The following is a 17,234-nucleotide window of genomic DNA, read 5'->3' as shown; positions in this document are numbered from 1 at the left end:
AGTTTCAATTACGTGGAACTGGTTTCCGATATATATATTGTGTTAATATAATCCTTCTCGAAGTGATGACATTGTTATATGCACTCTATAGGAATGTTATTTGGTAAAAAAGTTAAAAATATCTCCCTCAAATTTGCTTAAAATCGATTCAGAATTGGATATGCCTGTCATATATCAGTTCCCCCTGAAATCAAATTATAACTGTTCTAAAGCCAATCTCTATCTACTCAAATAAATTCTTTTGTTACGGGAGCTCTACTTAATTTGCATAGTGGTGCATAGTGGAGTATCACATAGTAGGCCCCGCTCGACTTTTGGCGTTTCCTTACTGGTTTTGAATTTCTGTCATTTAGGTAAGATTTAGACTTTTGATGTATTCTAGGGTCGATAGCGGAATTTTATGGCAAACAAATTTGTAGAATATTTTGACTTGCTATGGCTCCGTTTAATTGATTTTTTAACCATATATTGAACAAAGGACCAAAAAGACCCCTTTGGTGATCCGCTTGAGTGTTTAAAATTTTCACCAAATTAATAATCCTCGTGTTTGTATCTGCAATATTGCAGAAGATACTATAAGCCTAAAATTAACGGATACCAAGGAATCTCAATCTGAAAACTAAAAAAAAATGTGGGAGAGGGGGTATCTTTCCCCCTCTTTTTAGGGTACTGTGCAATGTTAGCCTTAAAAACGGCGATACGTTCAACACGCCGGTGTCTGCAAGATTTTCAAATTATTGAATAATTTTGTCGCACAGTGTAATTTATCATCGACTGCCTTTAAGGGTCTTTTGTAAATGACCTTAAGGTGAGAGGCATTTTTAACTAACTTAAGTGGTCGGCTGGCTATTTCGTAGAGGAATAAAGATGTTTTAGGTTGACTTAGTTCGATTTTGGCCCAACGTTCCTTTGTTCTTTTCCAATGAATTAAGCCAGTCAAAAAAGCGTTTCATGTACTCCCACCCTTCGATGGTTCTACAGAAGGTCCTTAAGGTTTCTCCTTAGGAATTGTTTCAATAGGTCCCAAAGGGCATCTTCTAGATGGTCTTTGCTGGACCTCAAATTTAATGAGAATATAACATATTTACCTGCGTTTTTTTCTGAAGTGGTTGGATGACCTATACCCCCAACCAACAAGTTCATTATTAATTCTTATCATGCAGAATGAGAATTTCTTTCGCAGCAAACAAAAATGGGTTTTTGTTATTGTTTTGAAATTCGAATTCAAATAAAAAAAACTCTTCGTTGGTGAGCTCACACTCAAACTGACGATTAGATTAGATACCTGTTCTCTCTCTCTCTCTCTACATATCTTTCTCTCGCACGATTAGCCGGCAAAGAGCATTGGTGGTATTATGAAATGACAACAAACGAATCGAGATTTAGTTTCATAGCATTTATCATGTCGTCGAAACCGATTCTCTATGGAACGTATTCCAGTCCCACGGTTAACGGTGTTCTAATGATTTTGAAGGCCCTAAATGTGGACTTTGAATTTCGTGAAGTTAGACCATTGAAAAAGGAAAATCAAACGGAGGATTTTCTAAAGAAAAATCCCACAGCCACAATACCAACACTGGAAACTGAAGACCATAAATTTATTGGAGACTCCCATGCCATTGCCGTTTACATAGCGGAACGTTATGGCAAAGATGATTCACTGTACCCCAAGGACCCATATAAACGAGCCAAAGTCCATCAGCTGCAACATTTCTGCAATAGCATTCTCTTTACGTCATGTGTCAAAGCGGCCTATGCTCCCGTCTTTGCTCGTCAAACAAATACCATCCCCGAAGAGATCTATAAACGAATTGAAGAAGCATTCCGAATGTTGGAACGATTTTTGGAACAAAACAGATGGGTGGCCTGTGAACGCCTAACAATTGCCGATTTCAATTGCATTACCTCTGTGGCGAGTTTGTATTCACTGCGGCCATTTACTGAGAAGACCCATCCTCGTCTGTACGATTGGTTTCAACGCATGATGGCCATGCCCATTGTTGTGGAGACATTGTCGAGTGATGCCATGACCGCCTCCAAACGTTTCTTACAAAAGCAGTTGTCACATTTGTAATGTCGGAATAATATCTTGGTCAAACTAATAAAAATAGATACAATTTTAAACAAATCGGAATTGTATTCGAAAGCATTCTAGAGATTCAAACTGTCAGGTCAAATTTTCTCTCATCAAAAGGATGGGGAAAATTAATGGGAAATTTTGAAAGGTATTCAGTTTTATACCCTCCACCTTGAATAGGAGGGTATATTAAGTTTGTCATTCAGTTTGTAACATCCCTAAAAATTCGTCGTAGACCCCATAAAGTATATAGAGGGTGAGATAAAAAAATTGCAACAAAGTCAAACGCCATAATTTTTATTTTTTTTTAAATTTTATTGAATGAAAGCAAAAAATGTCGGAAATAGCATCAAATTTTAGTATAAGTTTAGATTTGGTCGAACTGGTCATCTTTGGCACGAATTATGGCCTTCAAACGGTCAATGAAACCGTCACACGCTGCCCGAATGTTGTTCTGCGGTTTTTTAGACCATTCCCGGTGAAGCGCTTGCTTGAGGTGATCGACACGTTGGTATTTTTAGTGCCAACCTTGCTTTGCAAAAAATTCCAGACGCAATAGTCCAATGTATTTGGTATCCGGAGATTTTGATCATTATGCGCTGAAATGAAATAAAGCGAGGAACCTCATTTTGTAACCATTCTTGGGTGGCGAGTGCTGAGTGCGATGATGCTGAGTCCTGTTGGAATATCCAAGGTCTGCGGCCAAAATGTTTGCATGCCCAAGGCTTTAATATACCCTCCAGAATATTTTCGCGATAATATTCGGCATTTATTCTGAAGCCACGGTCAATTAATACGGGCGGAGAGCGACCATAGGCTGTTATGGCGGCCCACACAATCACCATGACCGGCGCTTGAGTTCTAGTGGCCAACCGTAGGTGAACATTTTCAGCTGACCTCTTTGGCAAGTAAACATGATAATTTTTTTGTTTACAAATTGCTGGAGAAAACCTGATCGGCAGTTCACCACTTCCGGCCAAGCGAAGCAACTCTTTAGCTCTTTTGAATTTTTCGAACCATTTCTGCTGATGTTGACGTTCCTTGACGTCGGTCTACGCTACCAGTATCACGGTAACGAGAGATGGTACGAGACACAAAAGATTTATGCACATTTAATTGCTGGAGTGCTCTAACGATAGCCACTTGTAATTTTCCAGCCAAATATAAAGAAATCACACTAACCCGCTTGAATTCCAACACGAACAACTTTTTTCTGCAAAATTCTCACCAAAATGCTGAAAAAATTTTAACAGCTGTCGGACGAGTGGCTTAGGAATGAGAGCAGTCTAAAGTTGGTTGCAGTTTTTTCATCTCACCCTGTATATTCATAATCACCATGAAATTCTAAGTCGATTTAACGATGTCCGTCTGTCTGTGTAGCTCTGGTGGCGAAACATTCTATGTATAGGTCTACGTTTTTGTATAGCCCCCACATAATGGTACCTCCCGATAATCGTTATTTTGAAGATTTTTGCCACATTGTTCCATGGATTTGTCTAAAAATTGGTATTTGTAGGTCAAAGTGGGTTCTAGCACCGGTTGCAAAACATTGTATGTATAGGTCCACTTTTTCGTATAGTCGCTACATAATGGTACCTCCGGATATTCAGTATTTTGATGATTTTTGTCACATTTTTCCCACGGATTTTTCTAAAAATTGGTATTAATTGTTTTTACAATTTTCAAATTTGGTATTTTAGAGGGTATTAAAAGTTCGGCTTTGCCTAACATAATTTTTTTTGTTGTTTTTCTTTACAAAAAAGTACCCGTAAGAGTTCGCATCGGGCTGAACAAAAGAGACCTCTACAGAAGAGAAATGTTACATTAATGATCAATGCCTCCCTTTCTCCCTTTAATTGCCATTGTATTGGAATATTCACCCAGTCTCTCTTTGTCGCACTCTATCTCTCTTGCGGCGTATGGCTCTGACATAATTTGGCATTCCATTATTTCTACATATTAAGCCAACACTACTTTTGTCATTTGTTTTTATGCGGTGTTTTGTTTCTTTTGCTTTTGAAAATGCTAATTAGATTAGAGACATTTTATCAATGTTTACATTTTGAGCGATATTTGAAGAAGAGGAGACTTGTAAACGAAAGAGGTTTCTCTGAACACACTCATTTAAAAGATGATGAAGATTTCACGTTTATTGAAAACAATTGTATATCAGCCACACTAATTGTGAAAATAATTTATGATTTCTTGATATATATTATTGTTAATCAGTGAAGTAGATGGTCTGGAAATAAATATTCTTGTTTACATGTCAATGTTCTATAAAAAAACCTGCGGTCTAAAAACTCTTATGCTCGTCCGCATAATGTATTTTAGGTATATGAAACAGTTCTTCGAGGGAATCTAACTATATAAATTTTAGATAAATTAGTTTAAACAAGTTAAATAGTATCAATCGGTTTTGCCGACAGATGTATAGCCCCAGCCTTGAGATATGATTATTGGGGCAATTGGCCAACATTGACCAATTCGTATCTTACCAAATATTGAAAAAAGTATTACAACGTGCCAGATTTGGACTATATGGACTACTTCCTATACTCTATATACTAAATATGTGCAAATATAAAAATTTGAGTGAGATATAGCGGACCGAATTATTCCATTTCTATACTTCATCTAATACACATAAAAATATTGGTATGAGCAAAATTTGAAGGAATTCGAACATTTATATCCAATTTTATGCGAAACGATAAATTTCGATAAATCGCATTTTATATCAAATTTTTGGTAAAGAGAAATATTTCGATATAGCAAGTTGTAAAGAATCGCCGAATTGTTTTGCAAGTTATGACAGATAAAAATATTGGAAATTGTGACCCTTTGTGGGTGAGGTGCCAGAAGAGGTTGGTAGATGTATACCATCTTCACAACAGATCTTGCGTTAGCAATAATATTTGGATGATGATAATATTTTGGATGGTGAAACCTGAAGAGAGTTGGATGCTTATTTCGCTTTCTTTCAGCGTTTTGTTTTTCAAAACCTTGAACCCTTTGTGGGGGATGTACCAGAATAAATAGTAAAATCTCTACCATTTTTATAACAAATTTTGTGTTGATGAAAATATTGAGATGTGCCAAGTCTGAATGGAATCGGATTCGCAATTTATAAGCTTCATTGATATTCAAAATTTTCACCCTTTGTGGGGGAGGTACCAGAAGGAGTTGAGCAATATACCCCATCTTCACTGCATATTTTGTGTTAGAAGAAATAATAGGATCTGTGAAATATGAAGAGAACCGGAGGCTTGTTTCGGATTTTATAATCGTTTTGGTTATTCAAAATGTTGACCCTTTGTGGGGGAGGTACCAGAAGGGGAGCGCCGATATCTACCAAATTCGTACTGTATCTTGTTTTATATTTAGGGGTTGAAATGGACCAAAAAACTGCAAAATTGTCTGTAGGTCGTAATTATCGCCCGATCCTCACACACATTTGAATGGGGGTTACCGGACATTACAAAAGCCAAGCAGTTTTGGATGGGCATCCAAAAATATTCAATGTGTTAAATAGTTTGACAAAATACGAAAATGTCCATTCCAGTGACTTTTTGAGAATTCACAAATGCAGGAAAGACGCACTTCTGTCTATTTCGTTAACACTGATTTCGTTGAAGAATATAGTCAAATGTCTGTATCTCATATAGATGCGTATCAGTCAAAAATCAATAATAAATGTTAATCTTTTGCCACTTCTGAGAGATTATAGGTCTTTGGGAAATATTGGTTCCAGATCTAGGAAGACCGTTTACATGCAACATCTGCCAACAAATTGGAAATGAGCAAATTAGTGTAAGTTGCTATTATTCGAAAATTAGAGAACGAAACCTGATGGTTTTCTTTTATTATTTCTCACAATATCTTGTGGAATTGTTTTGAGTATCTCGCCTACATGAACTGTATCGTTTATTATAGTGTTGTAGGGTATTCAACGGTCGGCCCCGCTCGACTGTAGCCTTTGCTTACTTGTTTATTCCTAGGTTTCTTGATCTCAAGTAGTTGTAAAACATTTCCAAAACACTGTTCTAACATTCAATACTTTACTCTCAAAATATTGTTCAAGTGTTGGACACTCTGTTTACATTTAACACTCAACGCCATCAACAACTTATATGGCTGGCGGGGCATGCTGGCGATAAGAGATGCGAACACAAGAAATCTCTGCTTACATTCTCTAAAAAATAATAAAAAAAAATACACCAACAACAACTAAAATAAAAAAAAATAAACAAAATAAAACGATAACACTGAGACGTGAATATGCAAAAAACGCATTTGAACCCCACAAGCGCGCTGGCGGTGCCTTTTAGGTATTTTTCTCTCATTTTGAATAAAAAGCAGCGCGGTGGTGAATGGAAGGCAAAACAACACAACACTACGGGCCACTCTCAGTACTCTTCTCAACTCAACTCAACTCAACTGTCAGTCAGTCAGTTGTTACCTCTCGGACGCGTAATCTACAACACAAAAAACGACGGGTTTTCAATTGAATATTTCTTGCGACTAGTGCTGGTGGTACAAAACAACAGCAACAACAGCAACAACAACAAACCACACAAATATTATTTGTTTGTTTTATTTCAATTCAAATTGTTTTTGCTAAAAATATCATCAAATATCAGATGAAAGAAAATTTTAAAACAACTCAAGAAAAAAATAAAACATATTTTACCAAATATGAGCTGTTATTTCAACACAATGTCAAGTGAAATAAGTTGCTATGTTTGAATATCTGTTTTCAAAATATTGATTAAAAAAAGCTAATTTGAAATAAATTGAAAAAATTCAAAATGACCAAAATCGATTGTAAATCCAGGCGTGGCACCAAAATATCGGTGATCATTTTGGGCGGAGCTTTGTGCGCGGTGATGATGGCCTATTTCGTTTTTGGCGACAACAACGATGAACGTGGCCTACGTAATTTACGAATGATATCCATAGTAAGTTGTTGGCCTGAAAATTGTTTGCAAATGCTATGATTTCGAATACGGGGGACAGTGGCTCAAAGTGAGATAATAAATTGGTATGATAATGTGGAAAAAAAAATTAAATAAAAATGAAATGGAAGGAGGGTAGAAGACAGAGACGAAGTAACGAGAGTATATCATCATTTACGGAATCAAAGTCAAGTCACCATTAGAGATCGTCTGTAAAAAGGCAACATTTTTATACCCTCAGCCATATGGCTAGAGAGGGTATGTATCATTTGATACGGCCAAAACGTGCATCATCGGACCAAATCCGTTTCGGGAAATTTGGAGTTGATCTAGCGATGTCCGTCCGTCCGTCTGCCTATTTGAGTGGCTGGCTGGTGTGCACGATAACTCTCGAAGGGAGTATCCGATTTGTTCAAACTTGATACATCGTAATATTATTATCAAACTTAGATCGAGTTTGGAGATGGGCAATATCGGTCCACTGCTTCTGGTAGCTTCCCCACAAAATGTCGACATTTTCCAAAAAAAAAAAAAAAAAAAACAAAAAAAAAAATGGACAAAGAAATAAAGGATAATCCGATTTTGCTCCAACTATGCAAATCTTAATATTTTCATCAGTTCTAGGTCATATGCGAAAATGGACGATATTGGCCCACTCTATCAAGTACCTCTCCCACAAAGGGTCAACATTTTCAATAATTACAACTCTTATAAAATGTAAGAGTCCGATTATCCTCAAATTAAACACAATACAATTTTGTTATTAACCCAAGGTCTGGTGTGAAGATGGAATATATCGGTCCACTCTTGTGGTACCTCCCCCACAAAGGGCCAAAGTTTTGAATAACCAAAACGATAATAAAATCCAAAATAAGCATCCAGTTCTCTTCATATTTTATACATCCCATTATTTCTACTAACACAAGATCTGTTGTGAAGATGGAATATATGGATCTACTCCTTCTGGTACCTCCCCCAAAGGGTCAATAAAACGCGAAATTAACATCCGATTTCAATCAGACTTGGTACATATCAATACCTCCATCAACACTAGATTATAAAGATAGTGGAGATCAGACCATACCTTCTGGTTCCTCCCCCACAATAGGTCAAAATTTTGAGTATCCTTGAAGCTCATAAAGCGGGAAATGAACATCCGATTCCATTCAGGCTCGCTTCTGGTACCTGCCCCAAAAAGGGTCAAAATTTTGAATAACAAAAACGATCATAAAATCCGAAATAAGTATCCGCTTCTCTTTAAATTACACACATAACAATATTTTTGTTAACCCAAGGTGTGGTGTGAAGATGGAATATATCGGTCCACTCCATCAAGTACCTCCCGCACAAAGGGTCAAAATTTTGAATATCTATGAAGGTCATAAAATGCGAAATTAACATCCGATTCCATTCAGACTTGGCACATCTCAATATTTCCATCAACACAAGATCTGTTAAAAATATGGTAGATATCGGACCCCACATAGGGTTCAAGGTTTTGAAAAACAGAACGCTCATAAAACGTGAAATAAACATCCAACTCTCTTCAAACTTTACACATCGAAATATTTTTGCTGACGCAGGATCTGTTGTGAAGATGATATATATCTTCCAACTCCTTCTGGTACCTCACCCACAAATGGTCGAAATTTTGAATATCCATTAAGCTCATAAAACGCGAAATTAACATCCGATTCCATTCAGACTTAGCACATCTCAATATTTTCATCAACACAAGATCTGCTATATAGATTGTAGAGATCGGATCATTCCTTACTTCACACACAAAGGGTCAAAATTTTGAGTATCCATGAGCTAATAAAACGGAAATTAACATCCGATTCCATTCAGACTTGGTACATCTCAATATTTCCGTCAACACAAGATCTATTATAAAGATGGTAGAGATCCGATCATTTCTTCTGATACCTCCCCCACATAGGGTTCAAGATTTTGAAAAACAAAACACTCAAAGAATGCGAAATAAGCATCCAACTCACTTCAAATTTCATGCACCCAAATATTTTTTCAAACGCAGGATCTGTTGTGAAGATGGTATATATATGTGAGCCCCTTCTGGTACCTCACCAACAAAGGGTCACAATTTTTAATACTTATATCTGTCATAACTTGCGAAACAATTCGGCAACCTTTTACAACATGCTGTATCTAAATAGTTCTCTTAACGAGAAATCTGACATGAATATGTTTTTTTGTCGAAATTTATGATTGGATATATTGTTTCGATTTCCTTCAAATTTTGGACATACCAATATTTTTGTCTGTATTAGATGAAGTATGAAAATGGAATACTTCGGCCGCTTCATCTGCTATCTCACGCATATTTCCACATTTTCCAAAAAATTGCACATATCTCATATAAAGATATAGTCCAAATCTGGCACGTTGTAATATTTTTATCAGTCTTAGGTCAGATACGAATTGGTCAATATTGGTCAACTGCTTCGGAACCTCCCCCATAAAGGGTAAACCTTTTAAACAACTATAACACAAGGCTGGGGGTATGCATTTGTCGGCAAAACCGACTGATACTATTTTACTTGTTTTAATTGTTTTTTTTTTTGTTTTGTTATTTTTTTACAGTTTATATCGACCTATTTGAGGTTTTTATTGGTCTCTTGCTTTTTGAAAGGAAAGACCTTCAAAATTTATATGCAGCTTTATCGTTTTTATTTTCACCTATTTATATTGAAATTATTTTCACTTTGAGCCACTGTATGTTTTCATTCATTGAACACATTTGACGATGTTGACGTCTCGACATTGCGGCATGCGCCAGCAACTGAGAGCTACAATGTGCTCAAGAAATGCAGCCAAACAAATGCTGTAATTTTTGTTATTGTTTCAAAAATTTAATATTTCTGCATAAATGGGAGACTTGTAAGCGGAAGAGGCTACAAACTACTTTTACATGTGTTCCAGTTTATTTAATGCTTGTACATGAGTCTTCAAGGGCTGTAAAGAATTATTTGTATGGAGGTAAAAAAAATAATGCTATTGATTGTTTATAGACTTATTAAAAAGAGGGAAAATTGATAAATAATTTTAGAGAAAGAAGATATGTAAATGATATACAAACAATTTCGAATTTTTCGATAGAATATAATTAACTCGTTTAGTAGTCCTTCATCTCGCAATCTTTGGTGAAGTTGGATGGAGAAAATTCAGTCTGAGTTCCGACATATATTTGGCGCTCATCATTTGACCACTCCTTTTTCGGAGATGTACCAAAATATTAGGCGCAAATATTATAAATTATAAGTTTAAATTTGAAAAATTATAGTAACACATCAGTTGAGAACGGCTGGGCCGATTTGACTCAAATTTATTTGTAATTACAGTGGAAACGTTGTCATGAAAAAAAAAAAAAATTGAGAAAAATCGCGGGACTGAAAAAATAGACTGTCCTAATATGATATGGAATTCTGTGTAGAATTGTTTCAGAATGCCTTTTGGAATTGAAAATTCTTATTGAAAAAAAAAAAAAAAAACCGAAAAATTCGAGAAAGTTTGCATATTTTCTATACATATTGTTATATGGTTGCCCGATCCAGATGAAATTTTGCACAAATCACTTGTTTGGCCCAAGGACGAACTCTATTAAAATTGGAGATAATCGGTAAAAATTAAGATATAGTTCCCATATGTATCTTCGTCCGATTTGCCTTTTATTGTGCACCAAAAGTGTAATATCAGCTCGAATAGTATGGAATTTTGCACATACAACCAAGTTAGGCCTGAAAATAAGTATGCCAAATTTGGTGAAGATCGGTTCAGATATAGCTATAGCTCCCATATATATTGTTCATCCGATTTGTTACCCACAGCCGTAATATGCATTCCGTAACAACGATATTCAGGGAAATATATCAAATACAACTCAGAAATATCTTTGCCAAATTTTATCGAGATCGGTTCAGATTTTTATATAGCTCTATATATAGATATATCTCTTTATCTGATTTCAAATTAATTGTATAAACGTATTTATTTCTATTTAATCGAGTCATCATTTATACTAAAAATTATGTGAGCTAGATTTGTGAATTATTATGCTTTAAAAACTATGCATGTGATTAAAACTACGGGCCGGCAACGCGGACTGGGCCAGCTAGTTTACTATATTTGTGGGTAATAATAACCCTTATACCCTCTAACTCCTACTCAACTGTACCAACACTAATTGTTAATGCTACTGCTTCAAATGTTGATACTTTAGCTCCTAACTCATTCCCAGCAGCTATTATCAGTCCAAATTCTAAACATTGTCAGCCTGGAAGTCGTAAAGAAATAATCTTAGTTGCGACCAGGAAAAGCATTTTTATATCGAGATTATACTCCAATACAACCATAGATAAGATATATACATATTTTAAATCTAAAGTGCAAAAACTACGGACAATGACAGCAGAATTATTAAAATTTAATTCGTCATTATCACAAGATATTACATCGCTTAAAATGATTGTGTCACATGGAATGTATGATGTAATGATAAATATTTTTTGGCCAGATAGTGTACTTGTAAAGGAATTTCTGTTTATAGAAAAAACTAACAGTAATGATCCGACAAATATTCCTTCACTTGTACCCGTTTCTAAAACCTAATGTATTATCTAAATATTCTTTACCAAAATGCTGGGAACCTTAGGTTCAGAAAACTTAATATTATTAATTTAAAATATTCTTTTCATCGAAGCTCGGGTCAAACCGTACGCGATACTGACATTTTGTCTGATCAGTACCATATTTACAGGAAATACAGAAACAGAATAATGTTGGTGGAGGAGTATTCTTTGCTGTCCACAATGCTGTTGGAAATAAAAATACTCGTACAAAATTACACGAAAATCGAACATTTATATCCAATTCTATGCAAAATTACAATTTCCGATCAATTCCGTATTAATATCAGGTTTCTGTTTCAGAGATATATTTAGATATAGCAAGTTGTAAAGATTTGCTGACTTGTTTCGCAATTTATGACAGATAAAAGTATTGCAAAGTGTGACCCTTTGTCGTTGAGGTAACTGAAGGGGTCCCCAGATATGTATCATCTTCACAAAAGATCTTGCGTTAGCAATAATCTTTGGATGTGTGAAATTTAAAGAGAGTTGGGTGCTTATTTCGAATTCTATGCTCATTTTGGTTATTCAAAATTTGGACCCTTTATGGGGGAGGTATCAGAAGGAGTGGCCCGATATATATCCCATCTTCACAGCAAATCTTGTGTTAGTGGATATAATAGGATGTGTGATATATGAAAAGAACCGGACGCTTATTTCCGATTTTATGCTCATTTTGGTTATTAAAAATTTGGAACCTTTGTGGGGGCGGTACCAGAAGGAATGGTCAGATCTCTACCATCTTTATATTAGATATTGTGTTGATAGAAATATTAATATATGGCAAGTTTGTATAGAATCGGATATTAATTTCGTGTTTTATGAGCTCCATGGACATTCAAAATTTTGACTCAGTGTGGGGGAAGTACCACAATGAACCGATACAAAATCTTGTGATGTGTGAAATTTCAAGATAATCGGACGTTTTCATCACATTTTATAAGAGTTATAATTATTCAAAATTTTGACTCTTTGTGGGGGAGATACTTGATGGAGTGGACCGATATTGTCCATTTTCACACCTGACAAAGCACTGATGCAAATAATAGTATTTGCAAAGTTGGAGCAAATTCGGATTATCCTTTCTCTTTCTGTGCAAGAAACATATTTTTTGAAAATTTCGACCTTTTGTGGGGGAGGTACCAGAAGTTGACCGATATTGCCCATATCCGAACTCGATTTATGTTTTATAATAATATAACGATGTATCAAGTTTGGACCCAAGTGGGTCCAACTCCCTTCCAGAGTTATGGTGTGCGCCAGCCAGACAGACGGACGGACCTCACTAGATCGACTCCGAATGTCCTGAAACGGATTTGGTCCAAAGAGACCTAGGGCCTAAAACCGTTATTTCGATCAGGAACGTTTTGGCCGTATCAAATGATATATACCTTCTGTAGCCAAATGGCTGAGGGTATAATAATACCTTTATTTATATTATACCTTCTGAACTTATAAAAGGGGTTGCTGTTCCTTGGCTTTGTCGACTTTAATTTACCGAGCTTAATTCGGATTGCAGGCGAAAATATTGTTGGTTATGTACCGATTTCATCGTTAGAATAGGAAGGTTTATATCAGCCCACCAATTGTACCCAATTTAGTACCATCAAGTATTTTTCCTGTATCCCAATCCTACACTTCGCCAGTAATGTTAATTTCAAAGACAATAAATTTCCCATCCGTTCGTTCAAATTCAAATTTTACAAAATATAGTACCGTTTGGTACTTTTCCTATACATAAGCATAAACTTCCACAACGACCTCCTTACATCGACTCTATTCCTCAACCTCTACTTGCATTGCAAATTTCAAGTTTTTAGCTCTTACCATTCACAGTATACGAATCGGCACCAAATGTAGTACCTTTTAGTACTCTTTGTACACTTATAGTACGAATTTCCAAAAATTTTTTGTAAGAGTAAGAGTTCAGACTCTACTGCTTCCTCAAATAGAAATATAGGTACCATATTTAGTACCATTTAATACGGTTCTAGTACGAATTTCCAAAAACCCAGCCTTATCTGACCCCTTCAGACTATTTCAAGATTGTAGGCCTAGCCGTTTCATCTGGGCGTTCAATAAATGTTCTGTTCCAGAACCTGCAAGAATCAACGAGTTTTGCAATTTTTTCCGATATCAAAAAACGGGTTATACCCGGTTATCTTAGTAAAAAGTTTTACATTCTTTCGGTTCTGGAAGAGACCAATTGATAGATATAACATTGAAAGTTCAATATTCTAAATTTGAACTATATAGGGTTCCCCCTTCCCCAAGTTTGAACTAAATGGGGTACTCCCTTCCCTAAGTTTGAGATAAATGAGGTACTCCCTTCCCTCCATATAAAGTTTGTAGGTTTTTGCAACATTTTGAATTTTTTTGGACCATCTGGAGTGGACTGATACTGCTCATATATTTTAGGTTGAACCTAGTTTGAGGCATATCGGATACTCCCTTCCTACGCACTATAGTTATTTTGGCTGTATCAAGTGATATATACCCTCTGTAGTCATGAGACGGAGGATATATAAAAAACTTTTGTATTTACGGAGAAAAATTGAAATGTTCACCAAAACCATGGATTCTGAAAGAGGCTCTCCAGATTTATTGAACTTGATTCCTAATTGCTTCTATTATATAAAAACCTTTTCGAATTTCTTATAATTTTTCATATTTTTAAGCTTTTTAGGCATGGCGAGAAGAATCCCAGTGAGTTGTATCCCAACGATCCACATGTTACCCATGAATGGCCAGGTGGTTTGGGAGCCCTGACGCAGGTAAGAAATTTCTGATTAATTTTTTCTTTATTAAGAAATCGAAAAATAATCGTTTATTTATTTTAGAAAGGTAGCCTGCAGGCCTATAATTTGGGTAAAAATTTAAGAATGCGTTACTATCGGCTGTTGCCACCGAACGGTCTATATACGGCTCAGCAAGTGTCTGTTTTAAGTTCGGCAGCAGAACGATGTCTGATGAGCGCTAATAGTCTGTTGGCTGGATTTATGCCGCCACTGGAACACAACAACCCCCTGCCCATTGAATGGCAAACTGTGGCAGTGAATTCCATACCCAGGAAGGAGGATACTGTAAGGATTTTCAAAGGATTTAGATACTTTTTTATTTATATTTCTCTATTTTTTTAGTTACTGGCCCAAAAGAAACCCTGTGCCAAATACGATACCATTCTACAAAAACTATACAAGTCACCACCCCCGGATTTGAGGAAGCTCGATGATGACAACTACAAACTGTATCGTTTGCTGACCAAACACACTGGCCAAAATATTACCTCAGTTTTGGATGTTGAGCTATTGTACAATACTTTAAAGATTGAAAGTGAAGCAGGTCTCACTCTACCCGATTGGGCTGAAAATATCTATCCGGATCGTTTGGAACCCTTGGCCGAGCGTAGCTATACTCTGTTCACCGAAACAAATCTCATGAAAAAGGTTAAGGGTGGGGCCTTTCTCACAGAGATTCATTCGAAAATGTTGAATAAACGTAAGCGTAATCTGAGTCCGGATAGGAAAATATTCCTCTATGCCGGACATGATGTGACACTGGTTAATGTGATGAATTCTTTGAATATTCTCGATCAAACGGCCAAGCTGCCCGAATATGCCTCGGCATTGGCATTTGAGTTGCATCATAGTTCATTGTTTAAAGATGATTTTGAGGTTAAGGTGAGTTTTGGGGTCCCGCTCTCTCTCTCTCTCCCAAAATTGAGAATGGAATATAATATCCGCTCTTTTTTACAGATTGTTTACTACTACAACAGCGATGACAAGTTCCCCAAAGAACTGGCCATACCAAATTGTGATGCCCCCTGTTCGTTGACTCAATTCACAGCCTCCATTAGCCATTTGCTGCTGGACAACTACGATGAGACTTGTGAGAATCCCAAGCCGGATTGTAAATAACAGATACTTGATATGGTCCGCATGATATATCCTATTGGAATTTTGTTATTTATTATTAGATCTATACAATATTTGTGATAAGGGTGCAAAGAAAGAGAACCTAATAAATGTTTTGTTGTTGTTAAGTAAAGAGAAAAAACCAGTAAAGAAAGTCTTAAAGTCAGGCGGGGCCGATTTTATGATACCCTACACCACTTTGCTAATTTAGTAGAGCTCCGCATAGCAATTAAAAGTTTTTATGGCAGAATTCAATCATACACGCTATGATTATAATTATAACTTAAAGTTTAAAGCACTAAATACGCCGAAGCATATTTGGTGCAAAATTAATTTGAAATCGGATAAAGATATATATGGTAGCTATATCCAAATCGGAACCGATCTCGATAAAATTTGGCAAAGATATTTCTGAGCTGTATTTGATATATTTCCCCAAATATCGTTGTTACGGAGTGCATATTACGGCTGTGGGTAACAAATATAACAAATCGGATGAACAGTATATATGGGAACTATAGCTATATCAGAACCGATGTTCACCAAATTTGGCATACTAGCTTCTACACTCAATTTGGTCGTAAGTGCCAAATTCCATCCCATTTGGATAAATATTAGACGTTTGGTGCACAATAAAAGGTAAATCGGACGAAGTTATATATGGAAGGTATATCCAAATCTGAATCGATCTCGATAAAATTTGGCAAATGTATTTCTGAGCTGTATTTGATATATTTCCCCAAATATTGTTGTTACAGAGTGCATATAATGGTTGCGGCGGACAAAAATAACAAATCGGATGAACAATATATATGGGAGCTATAGCTATATCTGAACCGATTCCGATCAAATTTGGCATACTTATTTTTAGGCCTAATTTGGTTGTATGTGCAAAATTCCATACTATTCGGGCTGATATTACACGTTGGGTGCATAATAAAATAAAAATCGGACGAAGATATATATGGGAGTCATATCTGAATTTTGACCGATGGGCCTTGGGCCAAACAAAGTGATTTGTGTAAAATTTCATCTGGATAGGGCAATAAATGCGAGCTGTTTACAAACATAAATGGACAGACAGACGGGCGGATATGCATAAAACGACCCAGAATGTGATTCTATGCAGATCATCAAATCTCGGTTCCTTTTGCCTGTTACAAACAAATGCACAAAGACATAATACCCTGACCATCTTGTGGTGTAGGGTATAAAAAACCAGTAAAATAGGGTCAGTCAGTTTTGCCGACAGATGTATGCCCCCAGCCTTGTTTTATGATTATTCAAACTGTTGACCCTCCCGAAGCAGTTGGCCAATATTGACCAATTCGTATCTGGCACAAAGAAGGACAGATATGAGTATTGGAAATTGTGACCTTTTGTGGTACCAGAATGGGTTTGCAGTTATTGAAGAGAGTTTAAAGCTTATTTCGACTTCTTTGAGCCTTTTTTTTCAAAATCTTGAGCCCTCTATGTGAGGGAGGTACCACAGGGAATGGTCCGATCTCTACTATCTTTATAACAGATCTTGTGTTGATGGAAATATTGAGATGTGACAAGTATGTATGGAATCGGATGTTAATTTCGTGTTTTATGAGCTTTACGAACATTCAAAATGTTGACCCTTTGTGGGGGGAGT

At 36.2% G+C, this 17,234-nt stretch overlaps 2 protein-coding genes across 2 annotated transcripts; both read left to right on the top strand.

Annotated features, from left to right (window-relative positions):
• The first annotated feature begins 1,312 nt into the window (after nucleotides 1–1,312).
• On the top strand, nucleotides 1,313–2,104 carry LOC101888181 (glutathione S-transferase 1-like). The gene has a single exon (XM_005180696.4). It carries the CDS (start codon nucleotides 1,361–1,363, stop codon nucleotides 2,072–2,074), a length of 714 nt encoding a protein of 237 aa, XP_005180753.2. The 5' UTR covers nucleotides 1,313–1,360; the 3' UTR covers nucleotides 2,075–2,104.
• A 4,437-nt stretch (nucleotides 2,105–6,541) lies between these two features.
• On the top strand, nucleotides 6,542–15,672 carry LOC101901136 (venom acid phosphatase Acph-1). Its single transcript, XM_005180686.4, has 5 exons — nucleotides 6,542–7,038; nucleotides 14,360–14,455; nucleotides 14,522–14,764; nucleotides 14,822–15,361; nucleotides 15,437–15,672. The coding sequence occupies exons 1-5, from the start codon at nucleotides 6,889–6,891 to the stop codon at nucleotides 15,596–15,598; spliced, it is 1,191 nt and encodes a 396-aa protein (XP_005180743.1). The 5' UTR covers nucleotides 6,542–6,888; the 3' UTR covers nucleotides 15,599–15,672.
• Nucleotides 15,673–17,234: the final 1,562 nt, after the last annotated feature.

Source organism: Musca domestica, unplaced genomic scaffold, assembly GCF_030504385.1.
Source record: "Musca domestica strain aabys unplaced genomic scaffold, Musca_domestica.polishedcontigs.V.1.1 33, whole genome shotgun sequence".
Lineage (NCBI taxonomy): Eukaryota > Metazoa > Arthropoda > Insecta > Diptera > Muscidae > Musca > Musca domestica.
This window is presented reverse-complemented; position numbering and strand designations above follow the sequence as displayed.

Coding starts and splice junctions, on each gene's coding strand:
- LOC101901136 (XM_005180686.4), top strand. CDS start 6,889: ATGACCAAAATCGATTGTAAATCCAGGCGTGGCACCAAAATATCGGTG. Junction 14,456..14,521: donor GTTTGGGAGCCCTGACGCAG/GTAAGAAATTTC, acceptor TATTTATTTTAG/AAAGGTAGCCTGCAGGCCTA. Junction 15,362..15,436: donor AAGATGATTTTGAGGTTAAG/GTGAGTTTTGGG, acceptor TCTTTTTTACAG/ATTGTTTACTACTACAACAG.
- LOC101888181 (XM_005180696.4), top strand. CDS start 1,361: ATGACAACAAACGAATCGAGATTTAGTTTCATAGCATTTATCATGTCG.